The sequence below is a fragment of the Boleophthalmus pectinirostris genome, unplaced genomic scaffold (assembly GCF_026225935.1).
Source record: "Boleophthalmus pectinirostris isolate CB_2022bp ecotype Guang Dong unplaced genomic scaffold, ASM2622593v1 HiC_scaffold_3, whole genome shotgun sequence".
NCBI lineage: Eukaryota > Metazoa > Chordata > Actinopteri > Gobiiformes > Gobiidae > Boleophthalmus > Boleophthalmus pectinirostris.
Window position 1 is genome coordinate 17,153,190 of NW_026571299.1, and position 24,152 is coordinate 17,177,341.

The 24,152-nt window shown below is 37.6% G+C and overlaps 1 protein-coding gene across 1 annotated transcript in view; it reads left to right on the top strand.

Moving 5' to 3' along the window:
- Positions 1-24,152, top strand: part of snta1 (syntrophin, alpha 1) — a 67,215-nt gene that overhangs the window by 5,144 nt on the left and 37,919 nt on the right. Inside the window, exon 2 of the mRNA XM_020939770.2 lies at positions 7,171-7,356. Within this exon, the coding sequence (XP_020795429.2) occupies positions 7,171-7,356 (186 nt within the window). The remainder of the gene's footprint in view (positions 1-7,170; positions 7,357-24,152) is intronic.

The window sequence follows — 24,152 nt, forward strand, 5'->3', positions numbered from 1 at the left end:
GGATGTGAAAATGTTTATAGGACAGGCTTCCTTAAAACAACTCACTCCGAATGCCACCTTAAACCCTTTACACTGAGCAATCCAAACAAACAAATATACATTGAAAGAACCAACAAGTATTTTAAATTCTTGTCACTGGTGGTGTCTGTAGCTGTCTTGAGAGGCGTCAGAAAGCAGAGCGTGAACATTGACGGTGCAGTGAGAGGAAAGTTGTGGCCTACAGCCTGCGCCACATGAACAGCTGAGCGGAGAGCACAGTTGTCATTGGCCCTGGATGAAAGCTATGTGGCTGGGACCAGAGTTCTTCGCCGGTGTTAATTTTAGGGATCTGCGGCCCACGCACACTGGAGGAGCTACTGGAGGAGTTACTGGAGGAATTACTGGAGGCGACAGGAGAGGGGCAGTCATTGGAGAACTAGAGGAGCCACTGCAGGAGCTGCTGCAGGAGCCGCTGCGGGAGCCGCTGCAAGAGCCACTGCAGAGCCGATGCAGGAGCCACTGCAGGAGCCACTGTAGGAGCCACTGGAGAATGAGTCAATGGAGGAGTCACTGAAGGAGGAGTCACTGAAGGACGCACCACTGGAGGAGGAACCGCTGGAGGAGGAGCCACTGGAGGAGGAACCGCTGGAGGAGGAGCCACTGAAGGAGACTCGAGAGGAGTCACTGAAGGAGGCACTGAAGGAGGCACTGGTGGAGGCACTGGTGGAGGCACTGGAGGAGTCAAGGAAGAGCCAAGGGCGAAGCCATAGAGGAGTCACTGGAGGAGTAACAGGAGGAGCCCCTAGAGAATGAGTCATTGGAGGAGTCATGGACGAGGCGCCGGAGGACCCACTGGAGAATGAGTCAGAGGAGGACCAACTGGAGGAAGACCAACTGGAGGAAGACCAACTGGAGGAGGACCAACTGGAGGAAGACCAACTGGAGGAAGACCAACTGGAGGAGGACCAACTGGAGGAGGACCAACTGGAGGAGGACCAACTGGAGGAGGACCCACTGGAGGAGGACCCACTGGAGGAGGACCCACTGGAGGAGGCACTGGGGGAGCAGGAGTCAGTGCAGGAGCAGCCACAGACAAGGAGAGAGCAGCAGAGCAGATGCCGCTGGGTGTAACCATGGAGCTCTGACTGAGGAAGTGAGAGACTGGAAGTTCAACAGTGATGGACATGAAAATTTTTGTGGTTAAAAAGATGGTACAATATATATATTTTTCATGTAATAAAGTAACATATCTGTTCTGCCCCAGTGCAGATTTATTTTAAAAGTCCTATGGGACAAGATGAAACTGAATTATAAAATTCAGTCCAAGATGCAACAACTACAAAGCAAAAACTGGAATTTCAGGTTGTTCAGAGTTGTTTTTAAACACAAAAATCTTATTTAACTATTTGAAAGTTAAATGGGGGTTGGAGTTGGGGTTATTTTCCAGTGTTGATATGGTTGAAGTTAATTCATCTTAGTGTTAATTTAGCACCTCTTACCCACCACTTCAAACTCCCAGTGAGAGAAGACCAGTTTGAACCAGTTTTGTACATAATTTCATCTTAAATTAACCAAAATAAAGTGTAAAAATAAAACACTTCTGTGTGTTGTTTAGCTAAATCAGGATAACCCTACAAAGTGTTATCCGTTTACTCTCAAAACGTTAATATAACTATTGATTTCGGGGTTAAACAGGAACTTTGGTCCAGTGTTACTTAATTAACATTTCCAAAAATATTAAATTAACTCTAGAACAGATTGGACTCACATAAACCCTGTTAAAATTGAGAGTCAATTTTAACTCTTCAGTTTTTGCTGTGTAGCACGCTGTTGGCCACTGTAGCCTCTGAAAGTTGTGCTTATAAACACGACGGTGAATAATTAGGATGCTAGGAATATGTTAGGAAAGTGAGGAATACATTTGGAAAATTCAGTTTTTCATGAATAAAATCATTCATTAAGAAAATCAGCACCTTTTTAATAGCAAAATACCTTGTGAATAATGAATGCTTTCTTAATAAGTTTCCTGCTGTGAGTAATTTTTACAACACATTTCAAATTAGCACATCTGACATGGACTTAGGATTTCAGCAGTGGATGAAAATGTAGGCATAAATATAGGACGGTCATTGCATTCGTCTTATTGGCCAGAGTGACACGCCGATTAACTAAAGAGACTGGAACCCAGACCCAGACTCTTACAGAAAATGCAGTCTAGTCTACTGTTTTGATATTAACTGGTAAAGATATGCTTATTTTATATTACTCAATTATTAAATAGCCTCTGTTTTCTTTGACTGAAGAATAGATGTATTATTTATGAATTCATCAGCGTGTGTCATGATTGCTTGTTATTGCTGACTTAAGCGTTTTTGCCAGTGAGCTCACGTCAACAGAACAACGCAAGTAGCGCCTTACTTCCTTTGCGCTTTTTTTTTTCTATTTATAACTCACCCAAACAACCTTTTTATACATTTCCTGTCATAAGTTTTGTTTTGACACTTTTCCTGTTAGCGTTCAATAGAGCTACATGCAAGCAGGCCGATCAAGTCTGGTAAAGTTAAATGCTGATCATGCTGAAATCTTTCAAAGTGCATGCCTTGTATCAAAACAAACACACTCGGTTAGGACGGACTTAGCTAATTACGTACATGTCAGCGGCTAATAAAGTTCTCCCATTCATTTACCTGTCAGGGCTTAGGACAGCAGTGGCACCCTAGCACCCACATACGACGCTGTATGGATGGAGTGACAGCGCTGGCAGCTGGGTGCAGGGTGAAATATGCAAGGGATTACTCTGTGCCGTGTGCCAGTGTTTATTTAGTATTATGTCAATATAAAATCTGAAAGAATGTGCAGGCACGAATAGGTTATATAAGAAGGCCAGTTGGTGACCCTAAAGTGTGTACAGTAAAGTGTGTCAGAAATTTGTGCGCAATAAAATCATATGCAGTGTTCCCACGGTCATGGAAATCCTGGAAAAGTCATGGAAATTTAAAATGTCATTTTCTAGGCCTGGAAAAGTCATGGAAGTTTAGTATCTCTTTCTACAGCATTCTGTCAAGTTATTATTAGGCTATTATTATTTCCGAACGTATCTTTTGTTAACATTTCATATTTAGACAAAGGAGAAATTCAATTTGTCGACTGGACAAAAGTTTATTTGGGCAAATATGTTTCATAGCTCATCCAAGCTGCTTCTTCAGTTCTAATGAGAATGCTGGTAGACACTTCCTTATATCTGGCGGAAAAGGAGGAGCTAACCACAATGAAACTACTCTGAAATTAACACATCTACCTGTTTACAGTTTCTGGGTAGGTATGTTAGTTTCAGAGTAGTTTCTTTGTAGTTAGCTCCTTCCTTCAGGCAGCTATAAAGAAGTATCCACCAGCGTCTGACCAGAACTGAAGAAGCAGCTTGGATGAGCTGTGAAACTTATTTGACCAAATAAACTTTTGTCCAGTTGACAAATTACATTTTTTTTTTTTTTTACCATGGATTCTACCTGGAAGACTGAGGGATTTTTCACACATTTAATATTTAGCTCTAAAAGTATGCTAAATTCTACACATTTGGGGTGCCGTAAAGTCATCGAAAATTCACTTTAGGTCATGAAAAGTTATGGAAATTTTAGAAAATTTGTCAATGAAAAAGAGTGGGAACCCTAATTTGTGCAAGGGTAAGTTAGCATAGTTTAAATGTTGCAAGGTTGATTTGTGGGGAAAGTTTGCCTTGCTCAGCTCTTTCCATGTGGTTCTGTCCTGTTTTTAGTATAAAGGTCAAGAATAACCAAAAACATTTTAAGCAAGTAGCGCCCTCTAAAAGGAGCAGGAGTGGTGCAGTGGGTTATACAGTACAACAACCTGGAAGTGAAAGGTTGGTTGTTGTGAAAATAAAACTAGGGATGCACCGATCCGATGCTGGTACCTAATATTGGCGCTCACACTGAAAATTTAGCTGGATTGGACCGCAGCTTCCAAATATCGTTTCAGCTGTTATCCTGATTAGACATATACATTGATGTAATAAAACTATTTACTGACTCAGAAAGTTTGAACTTTTATTTATCCAAAGATGCTCTGTCATTACTTCAGAGGTAAATAACAGCTACATAACGCATTTCGATCAGTTTTGCCTTAATTTAGTTCTGTTTTAAGGAAATAAATGCTGTTTTCAGTCTCTGCGCTGGTCTAGGCAGATCCTTAAACCTATAGTCTATATCCGTATTGGAACTGGAAAAGCTATATTGTGGAAAACACCTCAAAGAACAAAAGCATGCTGCACTATCAACCAGAAAAAAATGTAAATTATTTGAATTAAAATTCAGTTGCCAATCACTGGTCGTGCCCTGTCCATGACATAAAGACGTTACTGCAGGACCATCAGTTTCATGGAGTTTTGAGTGAGAGTGGGTTTAATACTGTATGTTACTTCCAGGAATTGCAGTATTGACAGAGCAGTTAAGGTGCTGCACTAAATTGGAGGGCACAAAGTCTGATTGACCGAAAACACATAAAAGCCAACAGTTTACCATTGACGATAGCCTAGAAGCTATAATGAACCAAATGGAAAATGAAATGGGGTCTTTGAGGCACTGCTGCACCACAAGTATGTTGTGAATTGCAAACTTTCCTTTATTTATTTACTGACCAAACTAGGGATGAACGATTTGGGGAAAATATCTTGAGTTTTTTGTGACTAACGTTACCATTGCGATTCAATTTGTGATTTATGTTTTAATATTATAATTCTGTTTGAACTACAGGATTATAATGTTTATGCAGAATAAAACATAATAATAATTTACTGTGGAGGAAAGTACGGTATTGCGTCCATTTAAACTGCAATATTTATCCGATTGCTAATAGTTCAGCCCTACACCAAATCAAAACAGCACTCAACTTTTCCAATTCCCATACCGATTCCGATACTATAGCTTTAAAGATCTGCCAGTACCCGACAGAGGTGGAATCAAGTCATTGTTTTGCAAGTCTTAAGTAAGTCCCAAGTCTTTGACTTTAAGTCCGAGTCAAGTCCCAAGTCATCTACCTGTAATTCCAAGGCGAGTCCCAAGTCTTAGTCCATTTTATCAAGTCACATCTGAAGTCCTAAAAATACTGTGACTCAAGTCTGACTCGAGTCCAAGTCACGACTTGCAAGTCCCCACCTCTGGTACCTAATATCAGCTGATACCAGTGCAGAAACTGAAAACAGCATTTCCTTAAAACAAAAATAAACAATAAACAAAACCAATCAAATGTATGATGTAGTTGGATATTTATCTCTCAAGTAACTAAAGAACAGCTTTGTTTAAATAAAAGTTTACTCTAAGACTTTCTGGGCCAGTAAAGAATCATACTACATCAATTTATATTGTCAAATCATATCGACTGAACCAATATTTGGAAGCCGAAGCAAAATTTTCAGTAATGGCGCCGATATCCAACACCAGTATCATACTGGGGCATCCCTAGTTTTCTTAAAAGGTTTAAACCATAAAAACGAAATATTGCAAAGTGGAGAGATGACTTCAATGCCAGTATTTCCTCGCACTTTGCAAGGACGGACTTGGTATTCAGTGACAGTTTGTATTCAAGTGGCTAAAACTGCAGCAACCTTGTACCATTGCGGTCCAGTGTAACAGAAACAGACAATGCGCTAAAAACATATATAATAAATGAATGATCTATATATTTTTAATCCAAAGCGAGACTGCGGCCTCCAAAGATGAATAGTTGAATTGCACATAAGCAAAAGAGGAGCAAGGGCAATGTTTAAAATGAATGGGGCGTAATCCTCTTGTTAAATAATTCCTCAGTGTGCCGAAGGCTGCTGTACAGATTGCTGACATTAACGGTAATATTTCTGATGAAGAGGAGGAGCACTGTGAGATCCAAATGAAATTACTGCTGACTGCTAGCTATAGGAGGAACACAAGTTGGGATCAGGTTAAATCAGTCCCTATAGGCATCAAACTGTATTATTCTATTCTTTCTTTGGGGTTAATATAAGGTTCCAATGGATATACCAATTTTTTCTTTTATTTGTTTTTTGTTTTTACTCACTTTTATTGCAGTAATGGGAAATATAGACTTGAACACCTTTTTAATCTCACTTCCCTCCAGGACTGACTTTTATTGGAGATACAAAACAATAATTATAACAGACATATTTTTATTGATTGTTCAAATTTGCTGAGTCAACTTTATATTTGTGTTTATTAAAAACAAATGAAATGGCATTCAGTATAATTTTGTTATTGCTTTGTCTGAAATGTTTCACAGTATGGTATTAAACTTTTCTGTCTTCATGGAGACCAAACCTGACCAAGTTGCAGGTTAGATCTGTGGAGAGGCGACCCTACTCACAGTCAGAATGCCTGTTTTTCTATTTAGCTATGAAACCACATGCAATTTAACACATGTAAGGTTGAGCTGCTTAATGTCACACTGTGGAACATTCCAGGCAGAGCAATGACATATTCATAGACAGGGTTCCCACTTTTTTTCATTGACAAAATTTCAAAACTTTTCCATGACTTTTTCATGAATTAAAGTGAGTTTTCCATGACTTTACAGCACCTACATGTGTACAATTGATCAGACTTTTAGAGCTAAATATGAAATGTTAACCCTTTCTACTCACCTTATGGTTTGGGATTATAGTTTTTTAACATTCAAAATACTGTTAGTGCATTTATTGTCGTCTCTTTTAAACAAAAGGTGCAAACGTTCAGAAATAATCATAATAGCCTAATGATAACTTAACAGAACGCTGTAGTTGCTTGAAAGAGACACTAAAATTCCATGACTTTTCCAAAGCTTTTATTGAATTTACAAAATCCCATGACTTTTCCAAGCCTAGAAAATGACATTTTCAATTTGCATGACTTTTCCAGGGTTTCCATGACCGTGGGACCCCTGCATAAAAACAAGACAGGCCCCCAACCAAAAAGTTACATTGTGCACCTTTAAACATCTTCAAAATTAGGACTCCACAACATGATTCCATTAGCTGTAGACCTCTTGAAAAAGCCCTAAAGCTGTCCAATAGCAATTTAGAAATTCCTGAATCTCAATTAAAATCAAATAAATGTCACGACTCTACACTTTTAATGATTTTAATAGACACTCATTTTGAACATCTGTAAAATACTTTGACTAACTTTGATTTAATTCTTTGTTGTTCAGGTGGAAAGGAGAACAAGATGCCAATTCTCATCTCAAAGATTTTTAAAGGGCTGGCAGCAGACCAGACCGAGGCGCTTTATGTGGGTGACGCCATTTTGTCCGTCAATGGGTTTGACTTACGAGAGGCCACGCACGACGAGGCTGTCCAGGCCTTGAAGAAAACGGGCAAAGAAGTCATCCTTGAAGGTATGGGTGGTCCAAAACTTTTTTAAACACTTTGCTAAGATTCTGTGTCCACAAAACGTTCCTTTATATGGCACAAAAGGCATTCAAACAAGTGGCTGACACAATAAGGAATATATCGCTACAGAAGTTCTCAATTTTACAGAAATTCACAGATTTTTATAGTAAATAAAGTTGACAGAAATGTTATTCTTTCATTGAACTCTGTTTGGCGAACTCAAGTAAAGTGAGAGTTTGAACCACTGCAAACAAATCAGTTTTTCATATTTTTAAAGCTAGACTCTGTAAATTTATTGGTCCCCTGGCCTGGCCTTTGATCAGGCCAAAGACTGTATGTATAAATGGACATAACTAACCTGTTGTGTTCCAAATAGGAAGTTTGTATGCAAGCACTTCTGGCTCCTACTGACCCTGACTCCCATTGACTTACATTGGAATATTGTGGCCACTCTCTCTGTAACTGCTGCTGTGAGCCTCGTCATTTTGGTCTTAAAATGTTCGTATTAACACGCGTTACATGATCCTGAGGTTTTTATTTTGCTGTATTGTCCATAAAAAAAAAATCCCATTCATAATGTAGAGCCTGGCTCCAAATTCGCCCCGTTACTGCAAGCATCACGAGCTTCATTTGACTGAAGCCGAACACTATGGGTGACGTCACACTCACTTTGTCCACTTCTATACCATATTTTTCGGATTATAATGCACACCGGGTTTTAAGGCACAATGTCAATAATGTTGAATAATAATAATGTGAATTCTCTTGTCTATTTTCATAGATAAGGCACATTAAGTGAAACAAAACAGATAAGTCAAACTTTATTCAACTTATTCACAATAGCTCAGACCAGGCATCCACGATCCATTGGCAGATCATGGCACAACTCGGCCGGTGTTGCCTCCCTGTCTTGGTGAATGTGTATTATTCTGCAAGGCTCCTGACTACTGTAGCCGTAATGCTCTGACAATCCATCAAGTGGTGTGGCTTTGTGTCTTACCAAAGTCGTACTAAAACATTTTGACAGGTTTTTGAGCGCCGTGTACCACATAAAATCGGTTCAAGGCCAGTAAGCACAACCAGAATTAATACACAAGGTACACTGTTGATTTTTGAGAAAATTAAAGGATTTTAAGTGCGTCTTATAAATATGGTAAATATGGTATATAGTTTATGGTTCAGACTCACCTGTGCTCTCTGGTCTTCTTCTGTCTGACTGAAATAACATAGGTAGCATTTAGTGGTCATATGTGAGAATACAACAGGGCTGGCCAGTCTAATTAGAAACAGCGCTTCTAATGTGATGGTTTTACTAGGCCTGTCAGGATAATTACCGTATTGACTTAACATGGAACAGTATATTCTGGGGCTCAATATTTATCGTGTGTACAATCTCTTTGTTAAAGTGGGTATATTTGTTGTAATGCACAAAGATTTGAGCTGTAAAAGGTTGAATATTTGTTGGAGCTCATGTCTTTTAATAATGCTGTCTATTTAAAAAGGTGTAATGAGATTATCCTGCATTATTGTTATTGCGTCATTGCCATAAAGTAGTTTCAGTATTATCGTTTATTGCATTATATGTCTCTGTAGCAATATATCATGCTTCATTTTTTGACAGACTTTGGTTTTACAGATCAGTTACAGTTTTGTTGCCTCTTTCCCCTCAAGTAAAGCACCAAATCTTAAAGTGATTACTGGGGTTCAGTTTTTCACTTTGAAAGCTTTGCAAAAACTTTACAATGCCATTTTGTTTTTGCAAATTGAAAAAACTGTTTGGTTGAAAACGTCTCAAATGAGTCTAATGTGTAACACGGTTAGTGTTGCAGTCGGGAGTTCCGTTATATTCATGAGGCTTTTCAAAAAACGTTATGACAGTATAAAACAAATCACTCTTCTCTGTGTGAACAACTTCTCTTCAGACCACAGGAAACCACATTTGAATCACCTTAATATGATTTGATGTATTTCTCCCTCGTTTGTAACATCCAAATAATGACTCCAGCTCAAAGTGCAACAAGGATTCAGAATATTGTTAGGACCTGCAGCTCGGAGCGTCTGGGGGTGTTAATGAGGAGGCTTACCTAACATCAAACGGCCCGGTGCAAAGAGGAGAAGTCTGCATTCTCTGTCCTCATTTTAGTCCTCAAGATACGTATATGGCCTGTTTTAATGTACGTAGATAAAGCTAAAGAACTAAGAGCTCACACTGACAAGAATAAACAGTCCATATAGGCTTTTCTTAAACTGACCTGTTATTCAAAATCAACTTTTTTGAGCTTTTGATCATGTTATAGTTGTTTCCTCTTCTCTTGTTTGCCCTCTAGAAGTTGTTTTTGGAGTGATTCGTGCATTTTTGAGTAATCTTTAATCATTATTTTGTCAATCAACCTGTTTTCACTGCCATCAGAATACGCCCATTGCTCTGTACTTCGTTCTCCAATTTTATTTTCTTAATTCGGCAGCACTGTGTAGGTACAAGTTGGTACAAATGAAGAAAAAAAATCCAGGACTTGCTAGGGTAATCTGCAGCTATCCTTCAGAGTTGAAAAATCGTTGTTGTTAAGTCGTTGTTATTTCTTTGTCGTTTAAGGTGAATATTTTAAAATATGTCAATTATAACATGACTTTTCTGATAGGAGTTTGCTACCTGCTTGTCTCCATGAATTACTGCATTGCTTGAAATGTTCCACTAAATGTGCCAAAACTTATTATCTCCATGAAGACTAGCAGACGACAGCGACAGGCCTACTTACAGGTTAGATCTGTGGAGAGACCCCGTCACAGAAAGAATGAATGTTTTCAAGTGATTTTCAATAAAACACCTACTGAACAAATGCAAAGTTAATGGTTTTATTTTTATACTGTGGAACATTCAATGCAGCATTTCCACGGAAACAAGCTTGTGGCTGATCCTGCTCAAGAAAAGTTACATAGTGAAGTGTCTTGCCCAAGACACAATGCTACTGTGCACAGGTTGGAAAATGGGATCTAACCATCAGCCTTCAGATTGGTGAACAAACATTTACTAAAAAATTAACAGTTCAAAGTTTACGCTTAGTTTTTTGTGTGAATGTTCTGTGTAATACTTAGAAAGTGGACTGAGACCATCATAATCTTTTAATACTTATATAAATCATGTTTAGATAAAATATTTGTGTTAATATATAGTTACTGTACATAAAAGTAAATAATAATAATAAAAGTATGTATACAAAATTATAGCCAGATTCAAGGTTTTTTGGGCAGAAGCTATAGACTGCAAATACTCTTGTGTCTTGCAAAGTGGTTGCATCACTCTTGTATGTTCCACCAAGATGACCGCAAGTCAATGACAATCCATGGAGTCAGAAAATGGGTAGCACGATATCATTTCAGATTCTAGTATGTTATTGAAGTCTATTGAAGTCTGCATTGTGACTCGGCTATTGCAGTTAATTAGAAAAGCTCAAAAGTGAAGTGAAACTCTATGTAGGCCAGTGCATCCCAACTGCACAATGCAACACAAAACAAGTGGATTAAGGCAATAATATCTGATGAAATGCCAATCAAAAACTTACAAACTCAGTTCACAAGTTAAGTCAGAAGACCAGAAAAACAAACATAAAATAAGGCCTGCCACAATAACAAAATCTGAAGCTACAGATAAATAATGCGATACATGATAATATTGAAATACTTTATAGCACTGTCACAAAGTCGGATAATCCCAGTAAAACACTTTTTTAAAAGATAGTATTAAAAAAGCTTGAGCTCCACAGAATAAATGGCAGAAACTTTTAATACCATACTATGAAACATTCCAGACAAAGCAATAACATCTCCTTGGAGAAAAGCATTTGACGGACCCCCCACCAGTGCACCTTTAATACAATAATAGTTTAAAAAGCAATCTCTTTACTGCTTTACTATCTTTACTACAATCAAAATATTATTCCATCCCTTCTTAATAAAATCAACTGTACATAATGGAGATATTATTGTCACTGATAATACCTAGTACCGTATTTTTCGAACTATAAGTCGCTCCGGAGTATAAGTCGCACCAAACAAAAATTGCGTTAATGAAGAAGAAAAAAACATATATTAGGTGCACCGGAGTATAAGTCGCACTTTTTGGGGGAAATTTATTTTATAAAATCAGAGACCAGGAACAGATATTTCGTCTTGAAAGGCAAGTTATAGTAATAACAATAGAACAGAGAACAACAGGCTGTTAACATCACATATGAACAGTTCTTCAGATAATTATAGCATAAACAACAGAACAGAACAAGTTTACCAAACTCTCCATCTCACTCCAAATCACTAAATCCATTGAATTCTTCATCCCAGGTGTCACTTCTAAGCAACTCCGCGACCTGTGTTCTCCATCCCCTCTTTCCATCAGTCCCTCACAAGTTTCTCACTCACTATAAACTTTCTTTGTGTTGCTCGACTACCGTTTTTGGCTGAATATTTCACTACTTGCAGCATAACACATGCAGGAGACATGCGCAGTTGAGCAAAGTGACAGTGTTACAGGAATAATAGGAGTAGCAGATACTGACACACAAGCCTAGAGCCTCTCGCGGCTGTCGGTGTGAAAACTTTAGTATATAAGTCACAGGAAACACCCAAACCATGAAAAAAAGTGCGACGTATGGTAATTTTGGTAATTTTTCAAAACGGAGAGATTTAACGCTTCACATATTGTTCCAGCTTTCATATATTGAACGATAAGTCTATATAATATTTGTCATGACAGGCGTACATACAGTATAACAGAATAAGTAAAGTGACAAAGAATGCCTGTGTGACCAGTATAAAATATGGCTCTTGTATTTGAACGGAACGTTGTGTCAGTCACGGTTGCTGGACTTGGTGAGCTAAATCCCTGGTGTGGTACTGTCCATGGAAAAGTTGAGAGGCACTGGTTACCAAATGATAGGCTTGGATTTGTATGGCGGACATGTGGAAAGCGGGATAGCTCTATTTCTCATGCTGTTTGAATGGAAGGTCATCGGAGGTAATGTATTATTCAGACTGGTTGGATTATTGAACTTATTGAAAACTTTATGGTGATTTTATTGAAATTGTAAAAGAAATGTGTGTGGATGAGAGAAAGCGTGTTTTAAAGCTACCTTTGTGGAACTGCTTGTGTGAATGTGTAGATTTAAGTAAATTCATGCATTCACTTAAAGGTTCCATATTATGTGAAATTGACCCTTGAGAGCTTTTAGCCATGTTGCCTCCTCAAAAACATACCCGGAGTTGTTTCATTTACACATGTTTAAGTAATCCTTTATTATTAGTCTCTCTAAGGCTACGGTTATATGATAATAATCTGAACAGAAGACACAAAAGTGGCATTGTCTTCACTTTTTATTCCATGAGCGTTTTTTGAGAGGAAATCTGTGAGCGTACAGTGATGCAAAAGTGTGTAGAATTCTATTGGGGATGCATGCCCATTCGACATTTTTGTTTTTGTGTACTGTGTGTTTGTGACGCAAACTTGTACGCGACGTGAGCAGATCTGACCAGAGTTTTGTGCCTTGGACAGTGGACAGAGGAGCACTTCCTCTATTACCACATGACATCGCAAGGTTTTCTTTTTGAGAGAAGAACTCGACCTAAATACGCAGAGTTTGTGTGTTAAACATGTGTGAATGATTGAAACAAAACACAACTCCAGGTATGTTTGTGATGAGGAAATAACATTATAACACAGATCAAATATTGCAATATGCGCCCTGTAAAAAAAACAAACAATGATTTTGGACTATTGTTGAAAGAGGCAGCTTTATTTGTACTTCTCAACATAAGCATCTCTCCCCAAGTGAAACAAAGCACATCGCAAAATGAGCTCAAAACCTTCTAGCGTTTTCCATTTGACAGCGTTTCTTTCTTGGAGGCTTCAGTAACTTCAGTCAGTCAACCAGACCCAACCACAGCCGGGGGAAATTATCACAAGTCCCACCAACCCACACAACCGGCCCCAGCTTGGTCAAAAACTGTTGATTTGAGACGCCTCCACGCTGATCCTTCGTGTCAGGAATCATTTCATGGCTTTCCCTTTTCCCTAGAGGACCTGATTGAAAATGCCACAGAGGAGAGAGGAGAATTGAAGGCTGCTAAAACAAAGAGTGTGGAGGGTGTGTCATGGATTAGACTGTTCATTTCACACAGTTAACATGATTAGTCCAACGAGGATCGTTTGGTCTTCTGATAATTTATGTTTTTAGGTTCTTTTTTCAGACCAAGAGTTTGTTTTCATACCTGACAGTTTCGACTGGTCACGGGATGTTGCCGTGACTTTTCCGGTCAGCTGATTTATACAGGTTTTGGTGCTGTCTTCCTACTGGTGGAGGCAGGATGACAGCGCCATCTGCAGTCCGACTTGCTCAGGACAGTATTCCAGGTGTGTGAGAGTAAAAAAGCCCCCTCGTCCAGGTTTATAGTCCTGTGAGCACATTTCCTGCGTCCACCAGACAGCGCCAAAACCTGTATAAATCAGCTGACCGGACACATCACAGCAACATCACGTGACCACTCTGAGGAAGACCACCAGTGAGCAGTCGAAACTGTCAGGTATGAAAATAAACTCTTGGTCTGAAATAAGAACCTAAGAAGATAAGTTAACACACACATATTGTGCTTGAGCCTGCTACGTAGCTAAAATCTACAACATCAGTGGATCATTATGTTATCATTTGCACGTTATAAATCAAAATATTCATCTAAAAGCCTGCTGACTTTTGCATTAGAAAACTGTGGTGACCAATGGAAGCAGACATCGCAGTAAAGGTTATCAGCAGCTCTGATGGATAGCTCAGATCACAGCAAGCAGCAGATTTTTTCCTTCATTTATACCAATATGACTACCCAACGCTGCTGAATCCCGTATTAAGAGAATAAAATTGGAGAATAAAGTACAGAGCAGTGGGCGTATGAAAACAGAAGTTGATTTGCAATATGGCGTCTTGAAAATAAGTGATTAAAGATTGTTCAAACATACACGAATCACTCCAAAAACAACGCTGAGAGGGTAAATGAGAAAAGGAAACAACTATACTGTAGCATGGTTAAAAGCTCTGAAAAGTCAAGGTCTGCTTTAAGATTTGACAAAAAATCTTGCCTATTCTTTGTATTTAAATCTATTTTGACGTTTATTATATTACTTCAGGGTTGGGCACCATAATATTAACAATAGCCATAACTCATCTAAGTTACACAGTAATTGTGATTAGACTAATAGAAATAAATCAAAACATCTTAATTAAATGTAAGATGAATTCCTTGCATGTTGATCAGATAGAGATATTAGGCTTTACAACCCACTGCTGCTTCCACTGCCACTTACCTGATGTAAAACTATGATGAATATTTATCACTATCCCACCAAACGAAATAATGATTAGAAAAACATGAAAACCTTTCATGCATTTAAAGTTTTGGTTGTGTGGGTCTGTCTTGAGAGCTGTGCAGATGGTGCGACTGTAGGACTGATATCAAACGCAGGGAGCTTTGGAGTATTTTGGGGAGAGAATGATCAAAGTTGAGATCAGAACTTAAAACTGCATGAGGAGTGGCTTTAAAGATCGGGTTATATTTTAGGAGATAGATGCAGTGATACAAAGCCACAGATTCCACGTGACGTTTTGTAATTAAAGTGGAACTAAATACCAAATCCACGTTTTTGAGACTAAACTGTGTATGTGACATTTGAATAGCATAATATCTGCTGTTCTTAGTCATGCCTGCCAATTTTAGTGCAAACGAGGTTAATTTGCAGCTTTCTGGTCAAAAATAACTGCATCTAAGTTTGTGTTGCCTTGAGTGACCTCTGCAATTTCCAGTAGTTGGTGACATCACACAAGACTGCCCTGTTTCTGATTACAAACACTTGGGAAGAGTTTAAAGTGTGGATCCCTGTTAGAACATTCACACTGTTCCTTACATCTCTAGACCCCACCTCTCCTCCTCCCTCTCTTACCTTTATTTGTCCAGGTACTGCCCAGTTTAGCTGCTCTATTTGAAACGTGATCGTGGTTAGGGATGGGGATTTGATTCAATTTTCTTAATCAGTCTTTGGGAGAATTAATGATTGATTTTCGTCATTAATGTTTTTATATTAAAAGTATCATCATTATTATTACTATTACTAATCTGCATAAATAAACTCAACTTTACAACTTATAAACCATAACCACTACAGAGCCACATCAGCCCGTTTGAGATTATAATGTGTTTAATTCATCTTTGCGCACATTGAAACTTAAAACGGCATGGATAATTTGAATAAACCATAAGCACTGAAAAAAAAAAAAAAAACACTTTCCTTGTGCACTGATGCGGTTCAGCTTCTGTTGGACTAAAGGACATGACTCAGTGGAATATGACTGTTCTTTCTGTGACAGAGGATGTTGATGATGCTGATGTTGAGTCTGTTCTGTGTGTGTGTCACGTTAGAGATGGTTCGTGTTTTCAGAGATCAGACGTGTGCAGGTTTAGCGCAGCTCTTTATTTAACAATCATGTCACTCACTTTATTTATTTATGGCTTCTGTTGTGATGAAAAGACTGAAAAGTGTGTGTCTTTTGGAGGCATACACGCTTTATGTTGCAGTAACCGGGATACTGCGTATACATGCACCATGACGAAAGTGTGATACTCAAAAAACCCAATCATACTCGGGACACTGATGTACATGTAAACGCACTCATTGAGTGATATAGTGATCTCCAAGGAGGTGTGCCAGAGCCCAAACGTGAGACTGTGAGGCCATAGCTCCAGTGTTTGCTCTGTCAGACGCAGCCTCGTCTCCTTACGCTACATTTCACACAGCACCTTACATTTGGTTTGTTGAGTAAAAATGAACGTGATCGACGATTATCGATTAGTCTAATTTTGCCCATCCCTAGCTGTGGTTTAGGTGTTTATTTCCACTTTAGACAACATGTAAGACAAATATGTATGTGACATTATTTTATTTTTTTAAATAGTGCAAATAAATTTAGGTAAAAATACGAACCTACAATATTTGCAACCATGACGACAAAAAAGCAAGTGCATATTTTGTTGTGTCCTTGGGCAAAACACCTCTTGCCTCTTTCTTGTGTTGAATGTTGGAGCAGGTTGGCAGTCATGCTTCAATCAATCAGCCCCGGGGCAGCTGGGACTACAAAAGTAACATTCCACCAACAAGTGCAGGCAGTGAGTGAACAATGGAGACTACTGTAGCACTTTGAGAAGCTTGCTGAGCTTTGGAAATATGTTTCCAAGCCCAAACGCAGCATCAACAAAGATCAAGGCGTGTAGTGTAGACGCTCTCATTTCTCTTCAAAAAAACCCACACAGTAGTCATGTTTCTGAGGCTAGATCTTCTCTGTAGAATGACTAGCTGTGATAGGGCTGAATGCATTTCGTTGATTAATTGGGAGATGATGTCTTCACTGTACTAGTTGACAGTACTGTGGTTATAAAATTCATGAGTGTATTCTAGTAAATACATTTAATACTTTTCTACATATATTTTTTTTCTTATTTTTTCATAGAAGGATTGTGACTCTGCATTCTAAATATTCTGAATTTTTGTATTTTTGCATATATTTTTTGCTGTTCTTACTCCCATAGACACAATGGTGCACATATTAATGCAATATTAAGACAAAGTATTTAATGTATGCATGATATCCAAATCTCTGGGTACGATATTTTCATGATATGCATCTCATGGTACGATATTTATTGCTATATTTTGGAGAGGCTAATATAATTTTAGATAGGATATTTTTTTGCTTTTAAAATACCTTGACAAGATTTTGGTGTGAATCATTACTGTCATAATTCCAAGAATTCAAGTAAAAAAATGTTGTCTGCACTGAAATGAATCATGGTATATGTAGTTCTCTATGTTTATAGCTTTTGCTACTATAAAACAAGGCATTTAAGCAAAGGAACTTGTAATTCAATATATTGTGACAGTCCATGATTTTTTACAATACGATATCACGATATTAATGATTACATTGTCTTTTCATCTCACCACTCACCGAAACATTTCTTAAAGCCACAGTATGTAACTTTTTAGCCAAAAAAAAAAGCAAAATGAGTGTGTTTATTGCACTGAAAAAACATGCATTGTCACTCTAAGCGTGCTTGCATCTCCAGAAACCTGACTCTTACTTGTCCAGGCTTGTTTCTATGGAAGTGTGGTTCCTTTGGCTATAATTTTCCACACTATAGCATAAAACATGATGTATTTTCATGTAGAATGTTTTGAAGTATGGCTTTAAATTTTTATTCCCATATCATGCAGGTGTTGTGCCACCTCCAGAAAGTTACATACTGTTATGAATTGAGAATCATTTTTGAAACAGAATCGAATCACCAGACACTTAAATATTCACACCCCCAGCAAGGAAATCGGATCAAAAAGTCTTCAGTATAAGCCTCTGCTCTCTCAGACCTTTTTATCTTAGTATTTTCAAAGCAAAATCTGTCCTCCCCTGAACCATAGCCATGTCCTGTAGTGTAATCCCAGATATCACACTGACTGGATGGTGCGCTCCTGCTTTAGTTTCCTTGATATGTGAATATTGTTGCTCTTCTTCTCTTGATCTGTCTTTGATGAAGCTCAGAGATGCTACAGTGCCTGGAGCGGTGCAGTGGCAGCTGTTTGTATCTGCAGTTAGCGTGACCCCTGAACCCTGAGCTTTGCCAAAAAGCTGTGTGCTCCACTGTTTCGGAGAGGTTTGGTGCAATGCCAGAACCAAAATAGGCATGTTCTGAACTCCATGTCTTATATATTCTCCAGTCCATTTGTGGGTATCATTGAAGCTATCTCTGGAAATAAAAATGGATCTTAAAATTTTAAAAAGCTGGAATGATCAGACATTTTCTTTGTCTGAAATTAACAATATCATAGTCAATAAATTATAGTAGAAGGGCTATTGCGAGTACGCGCCCAGGGCTAGTCACACTGTGGTATACTCTTATAAATGTTTTATACAATTTTTTGGGTCTTTTATACAATTTTTCGAGTCTGCTATGTGTTTGTTTCCATGCTAGTGTTATTACCCTGTATGGCATTAAACCAAAACCTATTTGGCATATTTTCACTAACAGGTGTTTATTTATTCATTTATGTTTGATGGATAATACATTAAAAAAAACAAAACATGCATTTTTATTGAGGGCGGACTTGGCTTTTCTAAGATTTGACCTATAACTTGACCAGCTTGTCTCCATGGCGACAGATAAGCTTCATGCCATATGGTGTAACATTCTTGGCATAGCAATAACATCTCCATGGAGACAACCATTGCATTTGCATAATGTAATTATATTGAACTATGGATACTTATAATTAAGTTTACTTCACTTTCAGCAACTGGTCTTACAGCAATTAAAGCAAAACAATGTAATGCATATCTGTGTAATCTCAGTCGTTCAGGTTGGATGCAAAGCAAAAGAAAATTAAATAAATTCTATAAACTGAACAAAAGTTTTTAGACAGAAGATGTTTTACTGCTCATCCAAGGGTCTTCTTCAGTTCTGGATAATATTCTGCATAGTAACTGACTTTTACATATTAAACTATAACAATCTAAATATTTAATCCAGGGGTATCCAAACTTTTTTCATCAAGGGCCACATATCTAAACACAGACGAAGCAGAGGGCTGATTGAGGGATGTAGACTGGTGCTCAGTACAGTGAATAATTGAAATATGTTTAAGATGTTAGAATGAGCCATCAGTCTTTATTCATGCTAAAATCCTTAAAACTACACACTAAATATTAAATATTAGCTTTATCAAGGTAGATTTTCAAAAACTTTGCAGTAAAAAGTTAATTTTTAATTGTTGCAAGGTAATTTGGGCCAAGAAAAAATTGTCTGAGGGCTGCATTTGGCCCACGAGTCATAGTTTGGACATAGCTGATTTAATACATTTCATATTAAAATTTTTCACTATGTCGGGGTGTCAGTTTGGTATCGTATCTCTACAGAGGTATATGGGGTTGCAAGTATAGAACCCTGTGGACTAGACCTACCTAAGTTATTTATACACCTGATTGTAAAAGAGACCCCATGCGCATTTATTATAACAGTCTTTTCCAAACGCCTTGGCAACGCACTTACGCCCGTCCCATTTCCGTATACTATACAAACAGACACATATGGAGTTCATGGGCCCGTACACAAAGGCAAGCTTTAAATGTCAAAGAAGTAAAGGAGCCAGCTGGGTTTGAAGTAGTCATTTGTTTCTATCTCACACTCTCAAAGACAATCATTATTCATCACCATTCTGATACAAGTTGGGACTAGAAAACAGCGTAAGGGCATCAGGGGCAAATCTTACAGTGCTATTGTTTTGTTTGTTTGCAAAGGCGTTGATTTATGGTGATACAGTATGTTTTGTTTGAAGAGTGAGAGTCAGGGGAATACTTCTTCAGATGGAGTTTAAAGGGCCCATATTACGCTATTTTCTGATCTATGTTATTATAATGTTCCCTCATCAAAAACATACCAGGAGTTGTGTTTTGTTTGTTTATTAAAGGGTTACTCAAATGTGAATGGAACAATATTATAATGTGACTTAAATATATAATATATGATCTTTAAATGTATTATGTATATTGTTTTTCCTTTATACATTCTTTAGTTGTTGTCTTATTGGCAGAAGTGAACATTACGGTAAAGCTGTTTTAACTTCAGTGAAGAAAAATACTTAATTACAGTTAAAGATGAGCCATGCAACTTTTCCGTAGGAGAGTTCAATATCTGGTTGTCTCTATGCTAATGTTTTTACATACCTGTTTAACTAGACTAATTGGTCCTACTTTGGTATTTCTTAAAAACCAAACGGTACATAATTCTGTCAAATAGACCAGAAGTGGGCTCTAAAGGAAACCATGGCAGTGTCTGTGTATGTGAACGGGTGAGGGAGGGGCTGGAGGGAAAGAGATGGTTGAATGGTAAAACTGTTCCCCCAGTAACCCAGGCCTGAGAGGGTCCAATCTCAGTGCACAGAGCGGTACAGCAAAGAGGGAAACTGGTTAGGGACACTTGATCTTGTATTTTTTAATAAAAATAAGAGAAAAACCTTATATTTTGTCTAAACTGACTTTTTAAGGTTTTAACGGTGTAATGCTGTTCCCTCATCAACATATAGTGAAAGAAAATAGACGTCGGTCAACTGAACATTTTTTAGTTTTTTTTTTTTTTTTTTCAGTTTTGCATTTAAGGCAGCAACTTATACCAGAACTCTGTCAGAACTGAAGACACTGCTTGAGTGGTAAACCATATTCAATCACTCAGAATTTGTGTTCAGTTGCAATGGACACTACCTGGACGACTGAGGGATTACACAGACATATCTCAAATTAGGGCTGGATGATATGGAGCAAAATATATATCTCGTTATATTTTGCTATATCTTGATATATGATGTATATCTCTATATTTGTACAGGAAAAATAACCCTCCCAAAACTACTGCAAAACAATTATGCCACATTTATAAAAAGAGTACGGAGAGTTAGACAGTTCATGTTGAATGAAAATGCTTCTGCGACTACTACTAAATACTATTGTACAAGTTCTATGCCGCAGCAGATTATTAATTAAAATCTTCTGCATAAATAAACTTTACATAAACCATAATGACTATACAGCCACATAAGCCTGTTTGAAATTATAATGTGTTTAATTCAGCTTTGCGCACATTTGTTTACATTTTACAGAAACGAAACATCACACCACATGACTCATTTGCATAAAGCCTGAAAAAAAAAAATAAAACAATTGCTCCTTGTGCTGAGAGCGGTGCGAGCAGAGAAGGCAAACAAGCAAAGCGACAAAATCAGAATTAAATATAAGCATTACATCAATATATACGATATGTCAGAATCCATTTTGTGTTAAAAAATATCTTGATATATTTTATCGAGATCGAGATATAGCCCACCTCTATCTCAATTTTTGTTTAAATCGCCTGCATTGAAGTAAGTTAATTTGCATTTGGATCAAGACTAAGGATCGTGTCTGACCTTTTATAGTAAAATGTTAGGGGCTTGTCATAATATTCCAACTTTTCATTAAAAGCTTTTAATGTTATTACTGTGCACCATTAAAGAAAGATGTAGGTCTATATAAAACTTTTTTTTTTAAAAACATATTGTAGCTTGGGCAGTGCAGATTTAATATAATTTGACAAAGTGCAGTAAATAGCTTAATAAACTTCATACTCAATACTGATTTCGATACCATGCTGATAATTAAAAGCATTACTTCTTTTCAGCATTAAATCATAGTACTTTCCTTTATATTACCATGTACCTTATACTACCATCATTTATGTTCCATAGTGGTCCATGGTGCTCTTATACTTGTTCTGATACAGCTCATGATCATTCTAAAGCTATTGAAAAAAGGTTCATTTTTAGTATTTATACCTGCTCAAATCAGTATATAATCTTGATAATACTTTTAATATCAATTATCTGATTTTCAATTTTTAATTTTTACACCTATTTTTTAATTCCAACAAAGAGTGCAGAAAAACAAAATATAGTTCAAATGAAACACTAACAATGTGCACATATTTATATTCATATAATTAATCTTTCCTATAGAAGCAGTTCTGCTACACCAGCCTTCTCGTGCCTTTGTTGTTTGTACTCTATGTCCTTTATTGTCTGTTTCACTATAAATAATTTTCACTGCAAATACAGCTTGGTTATTATAGGCTAATGATCACTACAAGGATATCGACCTACATTTAAACAGGATTTCTTTTGATGTAAGAAGAGAATTGGAGTGGAGTGCATATCACAGACAGAAGAATATAGCTACTTTTTGGACCATAGCAGTTCAGGACACACTTGGCCCTATCCTTTTCCTACGGCTCACTGCACACACCAGGATTAAATGGGCTTAGATGCGAAAGCTCCTCTGTCACTCCTTCATTTTCAATCTCTTTTAGTTAGGATCAGTTTGAAATCTGACATGTTTTGTTAGCCGTTTCACCAATCATGGTATGGATAAAAAGTATGAGCAGATTATGCAACTGAATAGATGCAATTTGAGGTTCACTGTTTTTTTTCTGGTGGTACAATCTTCCACAATATGGTATTAATATTATCTATCTTCATGGAAACAAATACTGTATTTTTCTGACTATAAGTCGCACTTTTTTCATGGTTTGGGTGGTCCTGCGACTTATACTTTGGTGCGACTTATATATTAAAATTTTCACACTGACAGCTGCGAGAGGGTGCTCTAGGCTTGTGTGTCAGTATCTGTTACTCCTGTTGCTCCTGTACCACTGTCACTTGGCTCTGTCCCGTTTGGTATCATGTTTTATTTAGACAACTGAGAAGATTGAACACAAATGCCCACAAAAAGAAAATCATATTTTGCACATTACAAGCTGCAAGTAGCAAAGTATGCAGCTGAAAATGATAATCGAGCAGCAGAAAGAAAGTTTGGAGTAAGTGAGAAACTTGTAACACCAGGAGGGTGCACCATGCAACTTTCCTGAAAGCATTGGATGGATCAACTTCAGTGACAACTGAAACCATCCTGTCAGGATTCAGAAAGGCTGGAATAATTCTAACTGGAGTTGATGCTGAGTCTGACGACAGCTATACAGAAGAGGAAGTGGCACTTTGTTTACTTTCGGAGGTTGCGGAGTTGCTCAGAAGTGACACTGAGGATGAACAATTCAATGGATTTCGTGATTTGGAGTGAGATGGAGAGTTTGGTAAACTTGTTCTGTTCTGTTGTTTGTGCTATAGTTATCTGAAGAACTGTTCATATGTGACGTCAACAGCCTGTTGTTCTCTGTTCTATTGTTATTTCCTGATCTCTGATTTTATAAAATAAATCTCCCCCAAAAAGTGTGACTTATAGTCTGGTGCGACTTATATATGCTTTTTTTCTATCTTCATTACTCATTCTTTGGCTGGTGTAACTATACTCCGGAATGACTTATAGTTCGAAAAATACGGTAGATGACGCTATTAAGCCAAGTTACAGGTCAGATACGTGGAGAGGTTACCCAGTTCATGGTAAGAATGCATGCTTTAGCAATAAAAAAGACCAAGATGGAAAAGTCTAATACCAATAAATGGAACATTCTAAACCAAGCAATAAGATAATAAGCATGTGGTGGACTGCAAAAGCAACTCCCTCATCAAAGAAACCTGGGGTTGTTTTGATTCATTCACACGTGTTTGAGTAATCCTTTATTAGTCTGTACATCTTCAAAGCTCTAAATGCTGGGTTCCACCTTGTGATGTCATGAAGAGGTAGTTTTCAAGTTAACAGCTACTTTTTTTTTCAAAAACACATTGTATTGCTACATGACATCACAAGGTGGAACAGAGTGTTTTCTGTTTGAGAGAAGAACTCAGCCTAAAGCATAAATGAGATAATATAAGGCAGATATCTTTAATGCCGTACTGTGGAACATAACATCACCATGGAGACAAGCACATGGCAGAACCTGCACCATAAAAGTTACATAGTGCTCTTATATTTCCCAATAGCCACAATGAAACAGGTCTTATAGTGTCTGAGGTATCATTATAACTAAGTGCGTTTTTCCTGATGCCCCGTCAGCACTGTCTAACTGCTACCCACCTTTGTTTAAATAAATACTATCATTATCTGGTATGTCAAAACTAAACTTGATTTATAGCACAATTGTCCACTAAGCCATGTTTTCTGGTTTCATTTACTCCCAAAGTTTTTGTGTTTTGTTTTGCTGGTGTCTTAAAATTATAATGATGTATTAATTATAGATTTGAACC